Genomic DNA, 23619 nt, shown 5'->3' on the forward strand with positions numbered 1-23619 from the left:
TTGTGTTTGCACTGGCTTGCGCATGCCCATTAGGAGCCCCTCGGTCTCCTAATGGGCAGGCGGCAGGCGTAGCGTAAGCTGTGCCCTCAGCCAATCCTGGCGCTGCTGGCAGCGCCAGGATTGGCAGGCCCCTCCAGTGCTGTTCGTGAAGGCGGCACGGCGCCCAGGGGAGCAGAGGTCTGTGAGGTGGCGTGGACCGGCTGTGAGGTAAGTTTTTTGTGTAATATTTCTTGTCTCTTGTTTCTGGAGACTTTTTTGTTCGTGGGGTTCTCTCTTGATTGTTTTTGTTCTGGAGTTTGATCGTGTTATCTGTGCCGTTTTATGTCATTGTGCTTGCTAATGTTTGTTGAGTTTTTTTATAAAGCCTTTTTTAAAAGTAATATTTAATTTCCAACCGGGTGCTTGGACTGGCAGCCTTTTCTCTCTCAATTGTCCCGCACAATAAGATACTAGATAGATGTGTCATCGTCCTTCTTTAGTCAAGCCAGTTACCAACGGAAGAGGGAGACATGCTGTCTGGGAAGTGCCGAATAACCGCAGCCATTAACAGCACTGGGTTGCGCTTACAGTGACACCTGGCTAGACCTCGAAGTGCGGCTGAAACATGAATATGTTTAAAGTACTGGTTTACGGAAAAGCCTGTAACCAGACCTCGGAATTTTGTTGACGTGACCGGCTCTGATTAGGGAAGTGGCGGATTGGGGGGGGTGCAAATACTGCTGAGCACAATTGGAATTGTCCAAAATGAATACCGCGCTAGTCGAGAAAGATCAAAATATCGCTCTAATAGGACACATCCTGGGGAGGGCCGAGAGTACTGCTGAGAAAACGCGGCTCCGTGGGGCAGAGGGTCGTGTACTGTTACACCTGCTGATCAGGCCTGGGAGTATTGCAGCAGCGGCTATTTATGAAAAGCCGATATTACAGCAGGTCTGAAAGGGCGGGCACGTAGGAGCAGCCCAGTGAGGCAGGATTATGCAGTGCAAAGGAGGCAGTGAGCAGTAAATATTCAATAACCTTAGGCCCCTAGATAAGAGGTAGGGAAGCCATCAAATTAAGAGCCGAGCCAAGGGTAAGAGTTGGCTGTAAGAGTCAAAACACGAGCCAAGTCATCAATGTATTTGGCATGTAGATTATGCAACAAACGCCGTATGCAATATGACAAAGGCACTTAAAATGTGTTTCTTTAAAACATTGGAATTGTTCACTTTAGTGACAATTGGAAGTGATAGCTTCTAAAGATGAACTTAGAGACATTCATGAGATATCCTGGCCCTGATGATGAAGCTATTAGTGACCCTAGAAAGAGGTCAGTTGTCCTGTAGCCCCTGCATGCACCCTATGTTGTTGTTATAGATGGAACAACATTATAATACATTGCATGCATGCATCCACCACCAATCCACCCATCCACAACTGGAAAATTACTGATTTCTGAGCAATGAATGCATAAAACATTAAGGTATTCCATGTCAGTGATATAGTTTTTGTTTATGTTTCACATGTTTTACTTAATCTTGCATTCCTTAAGAGTGCCCACTATTTCCAGGATGCTGTATTTCTGTATTTTGTTGTGTAGCATATTTCTTGTACAGTGCATACTTTGAACTGAGTTGCATTCAGGCATTTTTAATGGGCCACCATTGAGAGCTTTAGAGCAAAGGCTGAAGGCTGTGTCAATTTCTCACAGTGCCTGTCAGTGGGTCAAAAAGGTGTTCAGAAAACGTAGCCATCCAACCCCTGGCCTCTCTGCTGAACAATCAAAGCAAAGGTCACAGTTGCGATTGTGATTCTGTGCAACTGTGTGTGAAGGAGGTACACAGTTGCCAAAATATTGAGAAGGCAATTGTAAAGGAAAATACAGTGCTTACACGTGAGTCAGTGCGTTGTGTTTTTGGGGGTTGATTAATGTTGGACTTTAAAATTTTGTGCTGTTTTTGGGGGTTGAAAAGTGAAGTTCTCTGGTTATACTGAACAAGCGGCTGGCTACCTACGTCAAATCTCTACTATTGATTTCATAACACTTTCGCAAGTGCTTTATCAACCTTCCTGCTTTCTCAAATTTGCTTGAAAATGCTCCATTTATCCACTCTTTTTCTTTTTTTAAACCCCGGTTTAAAACGCTTGCTCGCCTCAGTGCAGTACCACGATAACTTTCCGGCACACCACTTTCAAATGTCACGAGCCGCCACTGTCGGAAAGCACACTCAGAGCAGAATGTGGTTAGTAGCCAATGGGCTACCAGGTTCACTCCCACCTGGTGGCCACTTCCTGTGTAGTGTGGCATCTGACTATCCCAGAATGCAACATTCTGCCCACTCTCAAGACAGCGAGACCCCTCTCTAGATGTAAGACCTCACTAGCCCACCCTGGCTGTGACTACTTCAGGGCTGCACACCCCTGGGGAAAACGGTTTGGCAGCTTGTTCCCCTCTCTGCTTCCTGTGCCAGCCTGTCTACCTCAAAAGTGGGACAGCCCTCCTCATGATGCTATACATCTGCCCTTCAAAGGCAATTTCACCTTTAAAGCATGGCTTTTGGGGCTAATACCCACGTGGGTTCCTGCAGGAGGGAGGTGACATCTCCCTGGCCCGCAATATTTCATTGTTCTCCTTAGCATGTCTCTCAGGTGGGCAGAATGCTGTCTCGTGGAGCAGGCTTCATGTGTGCCCGGGAAGGAACAGGAGTTTTAAAGGCAAAAAAGTGGCAGCTTTGCTAAATCTACACACTGCAACAAGTTACATTAATTTTGACTTGAGTAAAAAGTCGGCCTTAATGTAACAAGTTATTTGGTACCTAGGAAGGCCCACTTTGGTCGCAGGAGTTAGCACAGCTGAGGGGTCAGCGTGTAACCCTGCACTCGCCAATTAAGCAACCGAATAATTCTACAGTAAAATGATTGTCTGGCATGTCTTTCTGCCAGGAGATGTGAGGCACATATCCTGCCTGTGTCATATGTTGCACCCTACCTTAAGAGCTCAGCAAGTATGCCAGAAGGGTGATTTACACACATGTCAAGGGGAAGGCATGAGTCTTGTGATGTGTGTGTGTGTGTTTGAATGTTTTTAAACATCTGTCACCTTGTGCAATGACGGATATTGAAATGGCATGTTTTACTGCACTTTGAGAGGTAAATGGTGCCAGAAATAATGAGACATCGTAATAAGGAATGTCTATTGATTATTTCTCCTGATGCCTATTCTCTTTTGAGGCATGGCCATACCCGAAAAGGTCCTAGTAGTATAGTCTGTAATTTGCGTGCATGCTTCTTAGAATGAATATGAATGCATTTAAATAGGTTGAAAATGAACCATATCGCTCAGGGGAAAAATTAGTTTTGGTTCTAAAGAAAGACCACTGACCCTAACGGACAACTACATGGCTGAAACATGTCGACCTATGGATGTTAAGGATCATAGAATCCTTACGGCATTTCACTGTTTTTAACCTTTCCCTAAACCTCACTCATTAAAAGTTTACCAGAGGATTTATATCCATTTTTATTGCACTCTCTAAAGAGCTCCACTTACAAATTTGTAGAGCCCGCTGACTCACATTAGGTGATCTGGATGTGGGTCCAATGATGAAGCAAGCCACATGTGATACCTGTGGGTGAGGAACGCGCACACACACACACACACACAAACACACACTGAATTATTCAAGATTTAATTCAGCAGCAATCCACCAATGTGTTTCAGCCTACACAAGGCTTTGTTCACGGTTAATGAGTCCCTTTTCTATTGCACTATTTATACCCCATATGTCCTTAATGTGGCATTGTGGGTAATGTAGTGCCATTTTCAGCAAAATGTATTTACAATATTTACAAAAAATGAAATTATTACTGTTGCTATATATATATCCAAGAAATGTGGTGAGGGCAATAATTTACTTGGGTGCCATCCGCACACTTGCTTGTGATATCTGTAACATCTACACATACCACTCTAGAGCAGGTGAAAGATACGAGAATTGGGTGCACCCTTCCTTATGCCAGTTTTATCATTTACTAGGGACTGACAGGTAAATTAACAATTTCCAATTGAATACAGCCAATTTGAGATGCATTTTAGGGTCAGGGTATTGTCACTGAGGTCTGGCTAGCAGGACTTAATGCATTCTCCGAGTTCAAAAACCAGCAGAATCAGTTGAAAGATTTTGAGGGGACTATACAAAATGAGGAATTTCCCTACAACCATGATATTTGACCTTTTAAAAGAAAACTCTATTACTGTATTTTATGCAAAATATATATATTTAACATGTATGTGGTTAAGATAATTTAATATTTCTTAAATGGAACATTACAGAGTTGGACAGTAAACAAGCTGTATTCCTGGCTTGTTGATGCACATTTGGAGGATGTAGCAATGAATAAGAAGCTGGACGTGTATGATGGAAGCATGGAAGATGTTATTCTGGTGTATGGAAGTTTAAAAGACTGCCAGCTTCTGTTACCATACTATGCACCCTGTGTTATACCTAGAACATCCCATCAGGTATGAAGACTCATTATTTTAAGTACAATAAACAGACATCTGTACGTATTTTTCCACTATGCTACCTTTTCAAATTACAAATTATAAAGTGAAAAGCAAAATGTTTTTTAAAAAAAACAATCGACAAAGTGAATAAAAAATGTTTGTATCTGAGTTTTGGTAGGACTCTGGCACCTGGGTACCCAATCCCCTGAGTAATTATGGCTGTGGATGAAAAAAGTGCAGCGTTGTACATGAAATAGTACCCAATAAATGAGCTCACTCTTCTCACCATGTTTATATGCTCCTGGATATGGTAACCAAAATTGGAGTTTCAGCCAATCCAATGGGTCACCTTATTTTTTAACTGATCGAAGGACTCGCTCAAGCTGCAGGCCAAAGGTGATACATTCCCAATCACCACTACACAGGACGTTGCAGCAAGTGGCAGATGAATAATGACCTCTCTCTTGGCAAATACTGGGCGAACCTGAGAAACACATGGATGGTCAGCACAAGAAGCAGGGCGATATCATTGTGTGAGCAGACTCTCTCGAATTAATTATAGCAGTACTGCTCCGGGGTTGGCTACCAACTGAATGAAGAGCGATTTTGCAAGTTTGAATGGGTTTGGGCACCTTAGGAAAAGACGAGGGCCCAGCTATTGAGGTGGCAACAGGTGCTGGCTCGATAGGAGAAGGCTTGAGATGACAATGACAAAGTTTGGAGATTTTGCCAACGTCGGCACCAAGCTTGTCAAGTTTCTCCCTTACTGGAGCAAGACATTCATTAAAGGCAGCGATAAATTTGGTAAAAATGGGGATCCATGCCAAATTATCAGATGCATCCGAGAAATTTTTGGCTGGGGGTTTCGAAGTACCAGGGATAGTGTTATGCGTGACATCGGTTCTGAAGGTCATATGCTTAAACCTTCGATATCCAGTATTGGGATGTTCGAGGCATGTGGGCTGCTGAATTCATATCTGTGCATAGATCGCCGCCTAGTGTTGGGTCCGGATGTTTACACGTTGTTGTCCTGGAAGAGTCTTCGAAGTATCCTGGGATAGGTGACTCCTCCCCTGGACTACAGTGCGCATGGGCATCCTCTCCTTCCTCAGATTGTTTTTTTCCGCCATTGGGTTCGGATGTGCTTATCTTGACTCAAGTTAGGAAAAACTTTTTCTACGCCAAAAGGCCTTTAGTTCGCGTCGGTACTGTTCCCGATCGGTATCGATAGTATCTTGTTAGTTTACTAACTTCCAGAACCAACTTTTCGCATCTTACCCGACCATTGACCCGTCATCGACGATGGAATCGAGGACACCATTCAAGAGGTGTCCTGTATGTAATGCGAAATATCCCCACGTCGACGTCCATCCGGTGTGCAACAAATGCCTTTCACCGGATCACGACGAATCTACATGTATGGCCTGTGCCCGATTCCGATCCAAGAAGACTCTCCGGAATCGACGGGCAGCGCGACTCGAAGCGCAGCAAGCGGCACCGGCCCCGGCCGACATCTTCAGCGCCGAGAACGAAGATGTCGAAGACGTGGAGAACCTACCCTCCAGTCCCGCTTCCGAACATGACTCCGGATCGGAAGACGTCGAAGAAAGACTCTTTCGCAGAGATGAAGACGACACCGAGGTAGGAGACTACAATGAGGCCTTAGGGGCCGAAGAGAGTAGCTCCGGTGACGAGCAAGGCCTACCCGTACAGACTGAGGATATCCCAGTGCGCCAGTCTATGGCTCCGGTCGAGGGATCGCCTTCGGGCCTTACCCAAGACCTATCCCGCAGTTCTTCGGCCCCGCTCTCTGGCCCGGCCTCGGACATTCAGCGGCAGCCATTAATACCCAAACCGGCTGGTTTCCCTTCTCCGAAACCGAAACCGAAAGCTGTATTGGTTCAACTGAAACCGAAAGTGACGCTGGTCGGATCGAGGCCCACCACACCTTCGACGCCAGCAAAACCCGTCGGCACCGAGCACACCAAACGAGACTGCGGTGCCGAGCTTGCAGCGGGCGACGTCGGAGTCGACATACGGAAAAAGACCTTCGGTGCCACCAAACCTACTCGGCTCCCGGCACCGACGCAATCGGCTCCGACCCCAAAGGTCAAACTGCCTGCTGCGTCACACACCGCTTCGACAGCACCACCAAAGGCACACTCATCGAAGACGTCGCCGGCCATTACCGCCCCTCGACTCGATGACTTACCGGCGCCGAAGAAGTCCACGCCCGCCTCTACAGAACCAGTCGGCGCAAAGGAATTGATGGCGCTCCAGGTGCGGCCCGTTGCTGCGAAACGCACCAAAAACAAAACAGTCCTCCAGGACACGTCGGGCTCCGAGCCGATAAAAGCTCCAACAGCCTCTTCGGCACCGACCAACATTACGTTTGGCCTGCCGACATCCACGGCACCGAAACTGTTCCAAATCAGGACACGGGTCACCCACACCACGATCACGCCTGCCGACCGCTCTCCTGCGGAGACGTCTCCATCACATATCATCGACGCCGACACCGGCAGGATGATGCTCCACAAAAGGAGAATAACTTCTGAGCCAGCTTTGGACTCCTTCCGGATCCCGCTTAAGAGAAAGCTGCCAGTGGCTTCGGAACCAGTTCTTTACGAACCTCTCCATTCCCCCTACCAGGATCCACCGTCCTTCTCTCCCACACACTCCGACACAGATGTTTTGGAGGACTACATAGGTGACCACGTCCCCTACCCCGGAGAGATGGACCCTGAAGGCCAACAAGACCCTGATCAAGCTTGGGATGACCCTGTAGACTCAGGTGCACCTATGGATGCACAGGACCCGCAACTCTATGGAGCAAAAACATCTCCCACAGAGGACACTGCCGCGTTTAACGCTCTAATTGAACGTGCTGCGGCCAATCATGCGGTGCAGCTTCACTCTGACACCGTCGAGGACGACTTTCTCATGGATACTTTCGCATCATCAGAAAGGAATATGAAGACCCTGCCCATGTTGAAGGGTGTCCTCAAACCAGCAAAGGACATCTTCAAGGAACCCACCAGGGCAAGAGTAATAAACCCCAGGATCGACAAGAAATACAGATCGGCGCCTGGGGACCCTACTTACATTAGAGGCCAGTTACCTCTGGATTCCATTGTGGTTGCAAATGCTCGCAAGAGGGCACACTCGCAAACAACAGGTGATGCTCCTCCCCCGGACAAAGAGTCCAAGGTGCTAGAGACCTCCGGCAAACGGGTTGCCGCTCAGGCAGCTAACATATGGCGCATTGCCAATACTCAGGCGCTCCTCGCTCGCTACGATCGAGCACACTACGACACATTAGAACAACTACTCCAACATCTCCCTGACCAATTCAAAGAAGGTGCAGAGATCCTCATCAGGGAGGGACAACTGCTCACAAATGCATCCATTAAGTGTGCACTGGATGCCGCGGATACAGCTGCCAGAGCCATAAACACTAGCGTCATGTTGCGACGACACGCCTGGTTGCGAATCTCCGGATTCAAACCTGAGGTACAAAATAACATCCTCAACCAACCTGTCAACCCCGACTACTTATTCTGGCCGGAGGTTGACACCACCCTAGAGAAAATAAAAAAGGACACGGACACTGCAAAGTCCATGGGGGCCCTACAAACGCAGTCCTTTCGGAGCGGCTCCTTTCGTCGCCCCGGAAATAGAGGAGCAGGTAGAGGACAGGGGTCACAGCAAACATACAACAAGGGCAACACACAAAGCACCTACGATAAAAACACCCGGGGTGGATATCGTGGCTCCAGCACAAAGGGCAGAGGACGCGGCTACGGCAACACCAGGTCCTCCCCCAAGAACAAGCAGTGACGCCCTCTCCCTTCCTCCCGACCACATAACACCTGTCGGGGGAAGGCTACAAAGGTTCCTATCCACGTGGAACTCCATCACCACGGACAGGTGGGTCAAAGATATTGTCAAATACGGTTACTGCCTAGAATTAACCTCAACTCCACCCACAATACCTCCAAAAAACCGTCCTATGTCCTCAGAGCACTTAACGCTCTTACAGCAGGAGGTGCAAAGTATGCTACTAAAAGGCCCAATAGAGGTCGTACCCGTCCACGAGCAAGGTACGGGGGTGTACTCCCTGTACTTTTTAATACCAAAAAAGGACGGGTCACTCAGACCTATATTAGACCTGAGACCCCTGAACCGGTACATTCTTTCCGAGCATTTTCACATGCTCACTTTACAGCAAGTCCTCCCGCTGCTCAAGCAGGGAGACTTCCTGGCCACTCTGGACCTCAAAGATGCGTATTTCCACATACCCATTCACCCCTCACACAAGAAATACCTCAGGTTCACTGTTCAGGGGCAGCACTACCAATTCAAAGTCCTTCCCTTCGGCGTGACAACAGCACCCAGGGTGTTCACAAAGTGCCTAGCTACTGTAGCGGCACATCTACGGAGGCAGCACATACACGTCTATCCTTACCTGGACGACTGGCTCGTTCAAGCGAAGTCAGCCCAGCAATGTGCCAGCCACATGTCCCGCACCATTCACCTCCTTCACAGTCTGGGGTTCTCACTAAATTACCCAAAATCCCATCTCCAGCCCGCACACGTACAACAGTACCTAGGTGCGACTATAGACACTCTGGCGGCCACAGCTCAGCCAAATTTAGTGAGAATCAACAGCATGCAAATGCTGATTTCCAAGTTCAAACCACAACACTCCCTTCCCGCGCGAGTGTTCATGCAGTTGATAGGCATGATGGCCTCCTGCATTTTCATAGTCCCACACGCGAGACTACATATGCGCCCGCTTCAGGAGTGCTTAGCACATCAGTGGAATCAGGCTCAAGGACAGTTGAAAGACCTAGTGTTGGTGAGCGGTCGGGCATACAACTCTCTGCATTGGTGGAATCCACAAAACCTTTGCAAGGGCCGACCGTTCCAAGAGCCTGTTCCACAAATAATACTGACAGCGGATGCGTCTCTCCAGGGATGGGGAGCTCATGTACTCAACTACACAGTGCAGGGACTATGGACAACACAACAAAGGAAGATGCACATCAACATTCTGGAATTGATGGCAATCTTCCTCGCAATGAAAGCATTCAAAGTACACTTGTGCAACAAAGTCGTGTTGATCCGGACGGACAACATGACCGCCATGTACTACATACAAAAGCAGGGAGGAACACACTCTCCACAGTTGTCTCATCTGGCTCAGAGCATGTGGAAGTGGGCCATTCAGAGGAACATGTTCCTCATGGCGGAACACCTCCCCGGCAAGGACAACCAGGTGGCGGATCTGCTCAGCAGACACAGCCACCAGATGCACGAGTGGGAGTTACACCCATCAGTACTCCAACCATACTTCCAGCAGTGGGGTCATCCAGTGATAGACCTATTCGCCACAAGCGAAAACGCAAAATGCCAAAGCTTTGCCGCCAGGTTCCCACATCCGCAGTCGCAGGGCAATGCGATATGGATGAACTGGTCCGGCAGATTTGCGTACGCTTTTCCCCCAGCACCACTGATACCGCTGGTGGCACGCAAACTCAGACAACACTCACTGACACTCGTCCTGGTTGTTCCAACGTGGGCACGCCAGCCGTGGTACACCACCTTTCTCGAACTTTCCGTGGTGCCGCATCAAAGGCTGCGGGTCAAACCCGAGCATTTGACGCAGAACCATGGAGAGATTCAGCACCCAGATCCGCAACAGCTGAACCTGGCAATCTGGCTCCTGAAGTCCTAGAGTTTGGCTACCTAAACCTGCCACCTGACTGTATGGACATCATTAAGGAGGCCAGGAGGCCCACTACCAGAGCTTACTATGCAGCCAAATGGAAAAGGTTCGTCATTTATTGCAATAATAATGACTTTAACCCGCTAGACGCATCCATCCAAAACATTATTTGTTACCTATTACACCTATACCGATGCAATCTGGCGTACACCTCTATACGTGTCCATTTGACCGCAATATCAGCCTATCTACAAACCAGGCAGCACCTCTCTCTATTCAGAGTGCCTGCCATCAAAGCATTCTTGGAAGGACTCAAACGAGTCATTCCACCTAGCCACCCACCAGCCCCAATGTGGAACCTCAACTTGGTCCTCACACGCCTGATGGGTCCACCCTTTGAACCTCTACACTCATGCGAGATTCAATTCCTTACCTGGAAAGTAGCTTTCCTAGTAGCGATAACTTCTTTACGAAGAGTTAGTGAACTCCAGGCACTAACCGTCCAAGAGCCATTTATACAGGTTCACGCCAACAGGGTCGTACTACGTACCAACCCCAAATTCATGCCCAAGGTGGTATCGCAGTTCCACATGAATCAAACTATTGAACTGCCTGTTTTCGTTCAAAACCCACAGACTGTCGCAGAAAGGGCACTCCATACACTAGATGTAAAGAGGGCCCTCATGTATTATATCGACAGGACCAAACCCTTTAGGAAAACAAAACAACTTTTCGTTGCCTTTGCCCCACACCACAAAGGTAACGCTATCTCCAAAGCAGGTATAGCCAGATGGATCGTTAAATGTATTCAAATTTGTTATCAAAAGGCTAAACGCACTTTAACGATTCCCCCACGAGCCCACTCAACACGTAAGTTAGGGGCCTCCATGGCTTTCCTAGGAAACATTCCTTTGCATGATATATGTAGAGCAGCCACCTGGTCCTCTACACATACATTTACCAAACACTATTGTGTAGATGTGCAATCAAAACAGCAGGCAGCTGTAGGACAAGCTGTTCTCAAAACTCTTTTTCAGACCGCTGCAGCTGGCACTGGTAGCCGCCGCTAATAAGAGGGCACTGCTACATATTCTATGCACAGATATGAATTCAGCAGCCCACATGCCTCGAACTGAATATGCTACTTACCAGTATGCATCTGTTCTTGGCATGTAGGGCTGCTGACATTCATATCGCCCTCCCTCCTCCCCGGCGCCTGTAGCAGCTGCAGCTCTCAGAATTACTGTAAGCATGGTCATCACTTTCTGTATCTACTCCATCACTGCCACAATGGCGAAAAACAATCTGAGGATGGAGAGGATGCCCATGCGCACTGTAGTCCAGGGGAGGAGTCACCTATCCCAGGATACTTCGAAGACTCTTCCAGGACAACAACGTGCAAACATCCGGACCCAACACTAGGCGGCGATCTATGCACAGATATGAATGTCAGCAGCCCTACATGCCAAGAACAGATGCATACTGGTAAGTAGCATATTCAATCTGTTTTAAATAGCCTATCTATGTCCTTTTTAAAAAAGAACCAAATGTTGAGCTGCTAGCACCTTCTAGAACTCCCCCAGCAGAGGCAATTTCCCTCATGTTTTCACCGCACCTTGTGTGTGAAGGAAGTCTCCCTGAGTTCTACTCAGTTCTTTCTTCAAGCTTCTGGAATTTATTCCTGGATATCTTTTCTTCATTATGTCTGAAGAAAAGGCCTTTTCGGCCAATGTAAGACCTGTGACAAAAAAAGGGTTCATGTGGACGATACTCACAAGGACTGCATTTATTGCCTCCACCCAGCCCATGAGGTAAGACAGTGCAAAATCTGTCGCACTTCCTCTTCTAAGACTCTGCGGGATAGAGGAAAAGCTGCTTTTGTGGCTCCAGTCCACTAAGCAACAGAAATCATCTGACGAGGACAGTGATGGATATCATCCAGGCCTCACAAGAGAGCAAGATCCCATGAGGACATCTGTGGAGAGGGCTTGCAACACCTCAAACCCTCCCAGGTAGAGCAAGAGCTCTAAAAAGGAAAACATCTTAAAGTCCCCTCAGAGCCTACATCATCAGTTTCCTCCACTCCTGTGAGGAAGAAAAAGGAACATCATAGAGCTTCTTCCTCAGATTCAGAGAGGCACAGAGATAAGAAATCATTGTCAACGATGAAAACCCTTAGATCATCAGCAGCGACAAGTACCACTCTGACATCATCTGCTCTGTGGCTGGCAGGAACGACAATGACAGTGGCCATCTCCTGCCCCATACAGTTGACGAGAATCTTGCTGACACCATTATCGTCGACATCTCTCCCCTCTGTGTCTAACCCGTCGACAAAGGCACTGTCGATGAAGTCACCGTCAACGAACATACCGCCAACAAACATCACGTCGATGATAACACGATCGACAGCAACACTGGAGGTGACTGCACCATCGATGACATACATTCCATCAACAGTGGTTATGATACAGTTGACACCCCCTCAACAATGGTAAACATTACTAGGGCATAAAAGAAATTTCTGCATTCGGATGTGTCTACATTTAGCAAGATTTCCCTGTTGCCTGCTTCTCACCTTTTGGACCTGCAAGAGTCGGCTGATGATGATGAGAATGGAGTATATGGAGTTGCTCATAGTCCATCTGAATTGCATGTATCTGGCTCCACCGTGCCATTACCAACTTTATGGCTATCCTCCCGAGCCTCACCCTAGAGAGATGGCACATCGACAACCATCTCTAATTCAAGACATTCAGGCTATGCTGGCTGACTATAGACAAAGGTCTCCACTCCAATATGCCCAAATAGAGCCAACTCAGCCACAACCTCCAGGAACACCAGCTTTACCAGTGACACCAGCAGTACCACGCCCTCCAATACAGGAGCCTGATCCGGACAACCCTTTCTCCTCGGGTTGAGGAGAGAGAAGAGGGTGAGATCCCAGATCCTCGCCAACCTGCAGATCCCTGGAATAATTACATTATTCCTACTCCCTCTCCTCCATCACACCATCCAGCTAACCCCCCTCCAGAGGACCTACGGGGGTTCCATAATTTAATGTAAAGTGCTTCCACCAGATTCCATCTTCCCATGGCTGTGAAACATACTGTAGGAGGATGGCTTAGTATATGGTGCAAACCTATTTCAGTGAAGCACCCTTCACTAATCCAGACAATCATAGAAAGCTCTCTAAGTGGTATCTGTGGAGAACAGCCTTCAGGCTTAGTTTAGAAGGAGTGTTAAGCAGCTAGTTTTACCAGAACTAATCATATAGTGTAGGTTAGACAAAACCGAACCGCACAGTGTTTTTATAAAAACCAGTATATTTATTATACACATTCACTAACACGTTGGTATATCTTCTACCCGGAGATATCAACACAATACACACAATACTTCAAATGTAAACAGGTAAGTAAGCCCAAATAGAACCACAAAGTGTAGTTATAAAAATAAGTGTATTTATTATACACACTTACTAACACATTGGTATATCTTCTACCCGGAGATATCAGCGCAATAACAGGTAAGTAAGCACAAATACACAGTGGTCTCCAGCAGGAAACCAAACCCTATACTAAAGAAGTGGAATGCGAACTGCGACTAAAGTCAGGACTTGGATCAGAAGACTCAGAAGAGCTATAGCACAAGGAACCACCCGAGGTAAGTATTCAAGAACCCCACGGAGGCTGTGCGCAGAGTGGAAACACAGCTGCGTACTCAATGTAAGTCAATGGGAAAGTCGCGGTTGCAGTTTTCAAAAAGAAGGACCCTTCCCAGTGAACCCTGACAAAACCCAGTGGAAGACAGAAGGTTGGAGAGTCACCTCAACCGTGGATACCCCTGGAACCAGGCCAATCACCACCGATGTCGAAAGATGCAGGACTGATGACAGTGACCTTGTCGCTGTAGCAGTTGGGACCAGGAGCCGTTCACAAACTGTCCCACGTCGGGAGTCAAGAACTTGGGGGTCGGTGTCCGGCGGGAGTACCAACCAGCCTTGGCAGCAGCACCAGACGTGGTAAACGGAAAAGGTGCAACGTTGGGACAAGCAGGGTCCAAGGGACCCACTAATTGCAGGAGGGTCAGAGCAGGCCCTGAGCAAGCAGGCAAGCCCACTAAAGCCAATGAAGACCTTCAAGAGGACCCACAGACTGAAGGCACAGGAGTCGCAAGAGGACCTCGAGCGGTTCACCTAAGATTCAGGCCCACGATGCAGAGGATGTGCTGAGGACAAAGATCTTGGCTGGAAGAGATGCTGCAGGCCGGGCATTCTTGTAGCCTGAAGATCTCTGGACTACAGAGCCAACAAGCCTTGGCAACGGCAAGTCGACACAGTGCACAAGGGTTCTGTTTCAGCGGTTCGGATAAGGGATACTGGCCTCAAACTTGCTGAGAGGACAGTTGAGGCATCAAGGGAGTTGCAGAACTACTACCTGTGTTGCTGAGTCTTTTGGAGTCCATAGGACATCAGGAGCAGCAGACCGGTCAGCTTTTTTGCGGTGCCTGCAAATGCAGGGGAGTGACTCCTTCACTCCAAGGGATATTTCTTTGGGTGTCTTTGAGACCCACAGGCCTGGAGAGGAACCTGAATGAAGCACAGACACAGAAGACGAAGAAGACTTGCAGAACAGGAGCAGCAGGAGGCTTCCTTTGTGCAGTCTTGGTTCCAGGCAAAGTCCAAGGTGCCCAGATGTTCAAAGTTGAAGTAGTTTCGGGTTTGAATCTTGTCCCACAACGAAGCTTAAGAACCTCCCACAGGTTAGCCCTTAAGTACCCTAGGGAAAGAGTTGGGACGATTCAAGGGTTCCTTCCACAGGAGGAGCTGGACAGAGGGGAGGATACTCCCATGTCATTTGTCCATTTTCGCACCCACCAGAGCGGGACCCTATCTAGAGGGTTGAGACCCACTGGGATCCACAATTAAAGACATAGTGACTAGGTGTATTGTGGTGTTGCACCTACCTACACTAGTGAAACTAAACTTCCAAAGATTGGAGAAAGGGTTGGGCTAGGTCCTTAACAACCAATCTAAAAGTTCAGTAGAGATTACTGTTACAGAAATATTTTATATGTGCAAAATGCTAGTGATTGTTTTTCATTTAATCCACACCTAGATTAGCTGGTAGAACAATGCAGGCTTAAATCCCAACCACTGCACACCAATGTAGGAGGCTTACTTAGTATATGGTGCACACTTATTTAAGTGAAGCACCCTGCACTAATCCAGGTAACGGCCTTATGGTCATTTGAGTGGTCTTAACAACTACAGAAAGCTCTCTAAGTGGTAGCTGTGGAGATCAGCCTTCCGGCTTAGTCCAAAAGGAGTGTTAAGCAGCTTATTTCACCAGAACTAATCATATAGGGCCTCATGTAGGTGGGCTGGCATTTACCACTTCATAAATACCGAATCATACCGATTCGGTATTTATGAAGTGGTAAATGCTATGTAGGTATTCCTGCGGTAAAAATTACCGATTCGTAGTAATTCGGTAATTACCGAATCGGTATTTACCGATTCGGTAATGAGGCATACCTTCCCATTGATTGAATCAATGGGAAGGTATGCCTCATTACCGAATCGGTAAATACCGATTCGGTAATGGGGGGAACACAATCAAGGGTGGCAGGGTGTCACATTGACACCCTGTTGCACCCCTGATTCCTGCATGTGTGCACATGTGGCACACATACATGCCCTAAGGGCATGTATGTCTGCCACATTGCACACTTCTAAGCGCTTTAAAATGCTTTTACACATCCATTCTTAATTTACCACCAACTATTAGTTGGTGGTAAATACTGACTCCAGACAACACCCACACACTCCCCCTACATCTCATTTCTGTATTCGGAATTTACCGAATCGGTAAAATTACCGATTCGGTAATTTTACTGATTCGGTAAATTACCGAATACAAAAATGATCCCCCTACATAGCAAAAGCCTAAATACCGGTCGGTAACGGTATAATTACCGAAAATCGGCCGTTACCGACCGGTATTAGGCTACCTACATGAGGCCCCTAGTGTAGGTTAAACGAAAAAGAACCAAACAGTATAGTTATAAAAAGACGTATAGTTATTATACACACTCACTAACAAATTGGTATATCTCCTTCCTGGAGGTATCAACACAATACACACAATACTTTAAATGTAAACAGGTACGTAAGCACAACAGTGGTCTCCAGGAGGACCAAACCATATACTAAAGAAGTGGAATGCAAACTGTGCCCGAAGTCGCAACTTGGACTAGAAGACTGTAAAGAGCTGGGGACACAATGAACCACCCAATGGTAAGTACCTAGGAACCCCATGGAGGACGAAGAAGAAGACTTGCAGAACTGTGAGACCCAGAGCAGCAGGAGTCTTCCTTTGTGCAGTTTTGGTTCCAGGCGAAGTCAAGCAAAGTCCAAGGTGCCCAGACGATCGAAGTTGGAGTGGTTTCGGATTTGAATCTTGCCCCACAATGAATCTGAAGAGCCACCCACAGGTAAGCCGTTAAGCACCCTTGGGGAAGGGTTGGGACGATTCATGGTTCCTTCCCAGAGAATTGGCTGGACAAAGGGGAGTATACTCCCATGTCCTTTGTCCAGTTTCGTGCCAGTGCAGGGGCAGAGAGCTCCCTAAACTGGCTCAAACTGGAGTATGCAAGGAGGACATCAAATGTGCCCTTCAAAGTAGTCTGGTGGCGCTGGCAAGCGCCCCCAACGTAGTCAATATACTAAGTCCTGTCTGGGAGGTGGTCACATCACCCTGTGACAGGAACCCTGCTGTTCTACATTCTTCTACTCGAGCTCAGCTCAGCAGCAGGAGGGCAGAATCTTGTCTGGGGTCAGAAGGAGCACCAGCTTGTTGGCAGACCCTGAAAGGCTGTTACCGGGAGGACTGAGAGCTTCCCGTAGGAGCCCCCTGGTGCATGGAATCATACCTCCGACACCGGGAACAGTGTTGGGGTATGATTCCAACATTATACCAAACATGCCCAGGTTCAGCACAGCCAATATATAGTTAGCCACTGAGTAATGACGCATGGCCACTATATGTATCTAAATGACTGACTGGGGGGCGTGGCCAAGATGGCGGGGTGAGCGGACGCTTCCTCCCGTAGCTCCTCCGGCCCGGCCAAGCTAGAGCCTTTTTCTTATGCTTTTCTCCCCCCGCTGAGGCTCAGCGCGGGAGAGGAGCGTGGCGGAACATCAGGGGCACACATCGGTGCTGTTTTGGTCCGGATCGCCCCGGGGGAACCCCCCCAAAAGTTCGACCGAGATCAAGGCACGACGACGGCGAGCCCGAGGGGCGGAGCGCATTGGAGAGCTGTCCGGGCGCCTCCGCTGGGCCTGGTGCTGAAAGTTGCGATCTGGAGGGGATCTGGCCCGCCGGTCGACGGTGACTGAAGGAGCCTTGCGGATAGGGGCCCGACGGTGTGGAAGGCTTGGGACGGGTGCCCCGGCACTCGGATTGGTGACGGCGACACCTCGCACTGCGGAGGCCCTGACCCCTAGCCGAGGTACAGCGGACTCTCTGATGGGGTTGGACCATCTGGGCCCCTGTGCGTGACAAACGGTGGCCGGTGGTGGAACTTATTTTACTGCGTGGTGCTTCGGGGGCCCCGGTGGTGTCGCCGGGCCTGGTCGTTTTGGCCTGCTCCGCCCGGCCGCCATTTTGTCCCCGAAGGAGCAGTGGTGGCGGCCTTCGCTGGAGTCCTGGCTGCGGGATGCAGGCGACCCCCGCTACTGCTGGGCTGACTACCGGAGGGATGTGCTGTTGGGACCCCTCCGCTGCGGCCCCCTTGGTTGTCTCACACTAGCTCTTGCGGCTGACGGTGACCGGACTGGGCCGCCATTTTGTCACCTGTGACGCAGCGACTTCACTCGTGGGGGATACCCAGGTCGAGTGCTGGCCGGCGGCTGAGCATCCCTGGGGCGCCTGGATCGGTGCCCGACTGCGGAGCTAGCGATGTCTGGAAAAGGAGGCCCGAAGAAAGGGGACCGTACCCTGCCGGACATGCTTGGCAGGGCCCAGCACTTGCGGGACAGGACGCAGCCCTCACCGGGGCCCTCCCGGGCTCCGGCGGATGTGACTGGAGGGGAGCCACCCGTCACGAGGGCCTTTATGGAGGAACTGTTTAGCTCCCTCAGGGAGGACTTCCAGACACTGAAGCGGGAGGTGGCCAGCGAGGTCCGAGAAGTGCGCAGGGAGGTGGAGGGCCTTGGTGAGCGTGTGGAAGCGGTGGAGACGGAGGGCCAACAGCGATCGGAGGAGATAGTCCACCTCCAGCAGGACGTTCTTCGCCTCCGGGAACAGTGTGTGGAGCTCCAGGCCCACTCTGAGGATCTTGAGAACAGATCTCGGAGGAACAACATTCGAGTGCGTGGTGTGCCGACTGCAGACGAGGGGACCGATCTGGGGGGCTACCTGCGGGCCCTGTTTCGAGAGATCCTGGGGGAAGCTGCGGACTTTCCCATCAGCATTGACAGGGCGCATAGGGTTGGCCGGCAGCGCCAGTCATCGGCACCCCCACCGGACATTCTGGCCTTCCTGCCCGACTTTCCACTAAAGGAGCGCATCATGGCGGAGGCCCGCAGGAAACAGCCCCTGACTTTCCGGGATCGGCCGGTGGCGCTTTACCAGGACCTCTCTGCCATCACTCTGCAAAAGCGCAGGTCCTTTAGGATTGCCACTGACTTTCTGCACGAGACGCCGTACTCTTGGGGTCACCCCTTCCGCCTGATTTTTCGGTGGAACGGAGTGTTACACCAGCTACGCTCCTTGCAAGACATTTGTGGGGTTCTGGGGCTCACGGCGGCGGAGGAAGAAGGAGCTACGCCGTCGTGGAGGTCCTCGGAGAGACGGAACCGGCAGAGGTCATCGAGGCGGCGCTCAGCGACCAGTGTGGGGCGCCCGGACTCCCCTACCATCAGAGCGGACATGGCAGACGCCCTGAGGGCGGCGGCCGGGGACTCGACTGGCTCCTCTAGCGTGGCCTTGACGGCCTAATACACACTCCGGGGGAAGATGTCTTTAGCTTCTTTACTTGCTTGGCCCGGGGCGGGGGGGTTGGGGGGGAGCGGTTGGAGGTGAGTGGCTGGACGTCCACTTTGCTCTTTCCTACGGACTTGCCCGTTTTGGGGCTTGACTGAGACTATGGGGTGTTTGAGTTTGGGGGTGGCTAGTTGCCAGGGTTGTGTTTTGGGTGGGGGGGGGGTTGTTTTGGGGTTGAGAAGGTCCCGTCCGATGTTGTCTATGCCCGCTTTGTTCTGGCTTGTCCTGCGCTGCGGCCTTGCGCGCCCCACCCGTTGATTCCCTGCCCATTGCATGGCGCTACCGACCCCCGCGAGGAATGCCGGGCCTAAAGGTTGTGACCCTTAATGTTCAGGGTCTGAACAACCCGGTGAAGCGCAGAGCGATCCTGTCGTTGCTGGAGGGGACGCAGGCGGACATTTGCCTTTTGCAGGAGACACACTTATTGCCCCGAGATTGCCACAGGATGCGCTCTGCTAGGTTCCCTACCCAGTTCTTTTCCTCGGCAGCGAACAAGACGGCGGGGGTAGCTATTCTCCTAGCGAGCTCCTTTCGGGGGGAGGTGTTGCATAAGTGTGCTGAACAGAAGGGGAGGCTCCTTGCGTATCGCATGCGCCTGGGAGGCATAGCATTTACGGTCGGCTCCGTGTATAGCCCAAACGATCACCAAGAGCGCTTCCTAGATTCCGCGCTGGTGGATGTCACTGCTTCCCCCGACCGCCACGTTATCTTGGGGGGAGACCTCAACATTGTCTTTGACTCTATGATGGACAGATCGGCGCAGCGCTTCCCGCAGACGGGGGAACTGTCCCAGGCTGGGAGGGCCCGGATTGCGGAAATGGGTTTGCACGACCTCTGGCGCTCCATGCACCCCACGGATAGGGACTACTCTTACTTCTCGCACGCACACCGCACCTACTCACGGCTGGACTACCTCCTGGTGAGTGGACCGATGCGTGCCGCTGCCACGGCGGCGGACATCGGGGTCCTGACCCTGTCTGACCACTCCCCAGTCACCGGCGTTTTCCAGTGGCCGGCGGCCTCCCCCTCTCGGGGGGTGTGGCGCCTCCGGGACACACTTCTACACAAAAAGTCGGTGGTGCAACGCATCGGGGAGGTCATACAGGACTATCTCACCCACAATAGCAATACTGACACCTCGCAGGCGACACAGTGGGCAGCATTGAAGGCCGTCCTTCGGGGGGAATTCATCTCTATCTCTGCAGCTGAGAATAAGGAGCGGCAACTGAAGAGGGAAGAGCTGACGGCTCAAGTCCGGGAGCTTGGGCAGGTCCACCGCCGTACGGGGGCGCCGAGGGTGTGGAGGCAGCTGAGGGCAGCGAGGAAGCTCTTGTCGGCTCTGGATCTTGACAGGGCGGAGTACGCCGCCCTACGTTTGAAGCATGCCTACTACACCGGGGGGGACAGATGTGGCAAGCTCCTAGCACACCGGCTCCGGGTCGCGCAACAACGCAGCGTTGTGAAAGAATTGGTGGGCGCGGACGGGGGGGTTGTCTCCGGGGACGCGGAGGTAGCGGAGTCTTTCCGCGGCTTCTACGAGGCGCTGTATGCTGAGGAGCTCTCCTTGCCACGGGATGCCGACGGCTATTTGGAGTCGGTGACCCTCCCGGTACTGGATCCGGCTCAGGCTGACCACCTGGAGCGGGACATCCATGTTGAGGAAGTGATTTACGCTATCGCGCGGCTGAAACATGGAAAGGCCCCGGGCCCGGACGGGTACACGTCGCTCTTTTACAAGACTTTTTGCACGGCCGTGGCCCCTGTCCTTACTCGGCTATTTAACTCTTTCGCCGAACCGGGAGCCATCCCTCCGGATCTCCTGAGAGCGACGGTCACAGTAATCCCGAAACCTGGGAAGGACCGGGCCCTCTGCGGCTCGTACCGACCCATTTCGCTTTTAAATGTCGACCTCAAGTTGTACACTGGGATTCTCGCGTCCAGGCTGAGTCCACACCTCCCCGATCTGGTGGAGGCGGACCAGGCTGGTTTTGTGCCCGGCAGACAGACGGTTGACAACACCAAGAGGGTGACGCATGTTCTGGAGAAGGCCTCAAGGATCTCGGGGGAGCGGATGTTGCTGTCTGTTGATGCGGAGAAGGCCTTCGACAGAGTTCACTGGCCGTATCTTGAGCTGGTCCTCAAGAAACTGGGAATCGGTGATAAGTTCCGCACCATGGTATTTAACTGCTATAAGCATCCTTCAGCGTCGGTGCGGGTCAATGGGTGTAGCTCTGGTGGCTTTGCCATCGAGCGCGGCACGCAGCAGGGCTGCCCTCTTTCGCCGCTCTTATTTGCCCTCTACATGGAGCCGTTTGCTCAGAGGATTCGTAATAATCCGGATGCAGTCGGGGTCCGGATGGGCCAGTACGTTCACACTGTCAGTCTCTACGCGGATGATGTCCTGCTGACTTTGGACGACCCTAGGAGGTCGCTGCCTGCTTGCCTCCGAGAGCTGGACGCTTTTGCGGGGGTGGCCGGCTTCAAAATGAATATGAGCAAGTCGATGGCATTAGACGTGTCCCTGGCTGCGGACACCAGGAGGGATCTTCAGCGGCTCTTTCCCATGCAGTGGTCCTCGTCCACGGTGCCGTATCTGGGGATTCTGCTGGCGCCCACATTACCGGAGATGGTTACGGCCAATTATGCCTCCCTCAGCAGGAAGATCAAGGACGAGCTTGGCCGTTGGAACAAAGCCCTGCTGTCCTGGCTGGGGCGAATCGCGGCGGTCAAGATGACGGTGTTGCCCCAGATACTATATCTTTTTCGGGCCCTTCCGCTCCAACCCCCGGTGGGCTGGATACGACAAATGCAGGCTGACATCTCCCGCTTTGTCTGGCAGGGCCGTAGGCCACGCATGAAGAGGGTCCTCTCCACGCTTGCTCCGGAAGCGGGGGGTCTCGGCATTCCGGACCTCCGTAAGTACTTTCAGGCGGCGCAGCTTTGCTATCTGGTGGAGTGGAGCAGGTGGGAGTCCGATAAACATTGGCTCTTCCAAGACCAAGCAGTGGCGGGCCGCACCTTACAAGAGGTTCCATTCCTGCGCCGCGCGCACCGCCCCCCCAATCTTTACGCTTCCTTTGTTACGCGGGTCCCCCTGCGTGTGTGGGACGCGGTCTGTGAGGCCCGGGGCCTTACCACCTTCCCTTCGCCGCTCACGCCCATTGCGGGCAACCCGGACTTCTCCCCAGGGATGGAGCTGGGGGTTTTCTCCCACTGGGTGCAAGCGGGCTGCAGGGCACTCTTCCAGATCTATGGCCCGGAAGGAGTGGTTCCTTTTCAGCAGCTCCGCCAGGAGTTCGGCCTGACGGAGCTGGACAGATTGCGCTACATGCAAGTCCGGCATTGGGCCCTCCAGCCCCAGGTGCGTGCCACCGCCGCCCGTCCAATTACACCGTATGAGAGGTGGTTGGCTACGCGAACCTCCGACGCTAAATTGATCACCGATCTGTACAAATACCTACAACCTCCGCCGTTTCACTATTACAACCCGGGGAGGGAGCGTTGGCACAGGGAATTGGGTAGGACACTTAGCCACAAGGAATGGGACAAGATTGCGTATCGGGCGCGGCACTCGGCATATCACACGGGCCTTACGGAGACCTTTACTAAGGTGTCCACATACTGGTACTACACCCCGGAGAGGCTGTATGAAATGCATAAACACACTGACAAGGGGTGCTGGCGGAGCTGCGGGCAGGAAGGTACCCTTACACACATTCTGTGGGATTGCCCAGTGCTGACCGCCTACTGGAGGGAAGTCTTGGACGAGGTGGATAAGCACTTTGAGATAGAGCTGCCGCGACTCCCGGCGTATGTCCTGTTGGGCCTCCCCAATGACCTAATGTATCCACTGAAGTCCCGCAGGGGTAGGCAGATCGCAATCGCGCTGGGGTCTGCGGTTCAGAACATTCTAATCCACTGGCGCACAACCACCGCCCCCTCCATCACCGGTTGGTTGCATAGGCTCTGGCATGTGCTGGGGATGGAGAAGCTGTCGCTGACGGTCGCGGGGGAGATAGACCAATTTGAAGAGCTGTGGCAACCCTTTCTAGCGCTGCTGTCCACTGAATTCCGGGAGCTCACCTGCCCGAGGTATCTTAGGCTTCTTAGGCTGACGCCGCCGGTGACCCCGGCGGACTAGCTTACATGTGAGACGGGGACCCCCCGGGGAGGGGGGGGGCCGCGGGGCTTCCTGGTTAGGATCACTCTGATGCGGGACCATAGGACGGGGGGGGGGGAGTGTTGTTGTTTCGTCACTGGGAGGATGGGGGATGGGAAGGGGGGGGATTGTGTTCTGCTGGGGTGTTGATGGGGGGGGGAGTTTTACTGCTTAGATTTGGGGTGTCGGATAC

General features: G+C 51.3%; 1 protein-coding gene across 1 annotated transcript in view; it reads left to right on the top strand.

The window, feature by feature from the left end:
- Positions 1-23619, top strand: part of LOC146860813 (sperm-specific sodium:proton exchanger-like) — a 4738575-nt gene that overhangs the window by 4543963 nt on the left and 170993 nt on the right. Inside the window, exon 21 of the mRNA XM_085646173.1 lies at positions 4313-4501. Within this exon, the coding sequence (XP_085502299.1) occupies positions 4313-4501 (189 nt within the window). The remainder of the gene's footprint in view (positions 1-4312; positions 4502-23619) is intronic.

This window comes from Triturus cristatus, chromosome 3_1, assembly GCF_964204655.1.
Source record: "Triturus cristatus chromosome 3_1, aTriCri1.1, whole genome shotgun sequence".
Classification (NCBI taxonomy): Eukaryota; Metazoa; Chordata; class Amphibia; order Caudata; family Salamandridae; genus Triturus; species Triturus cristatus.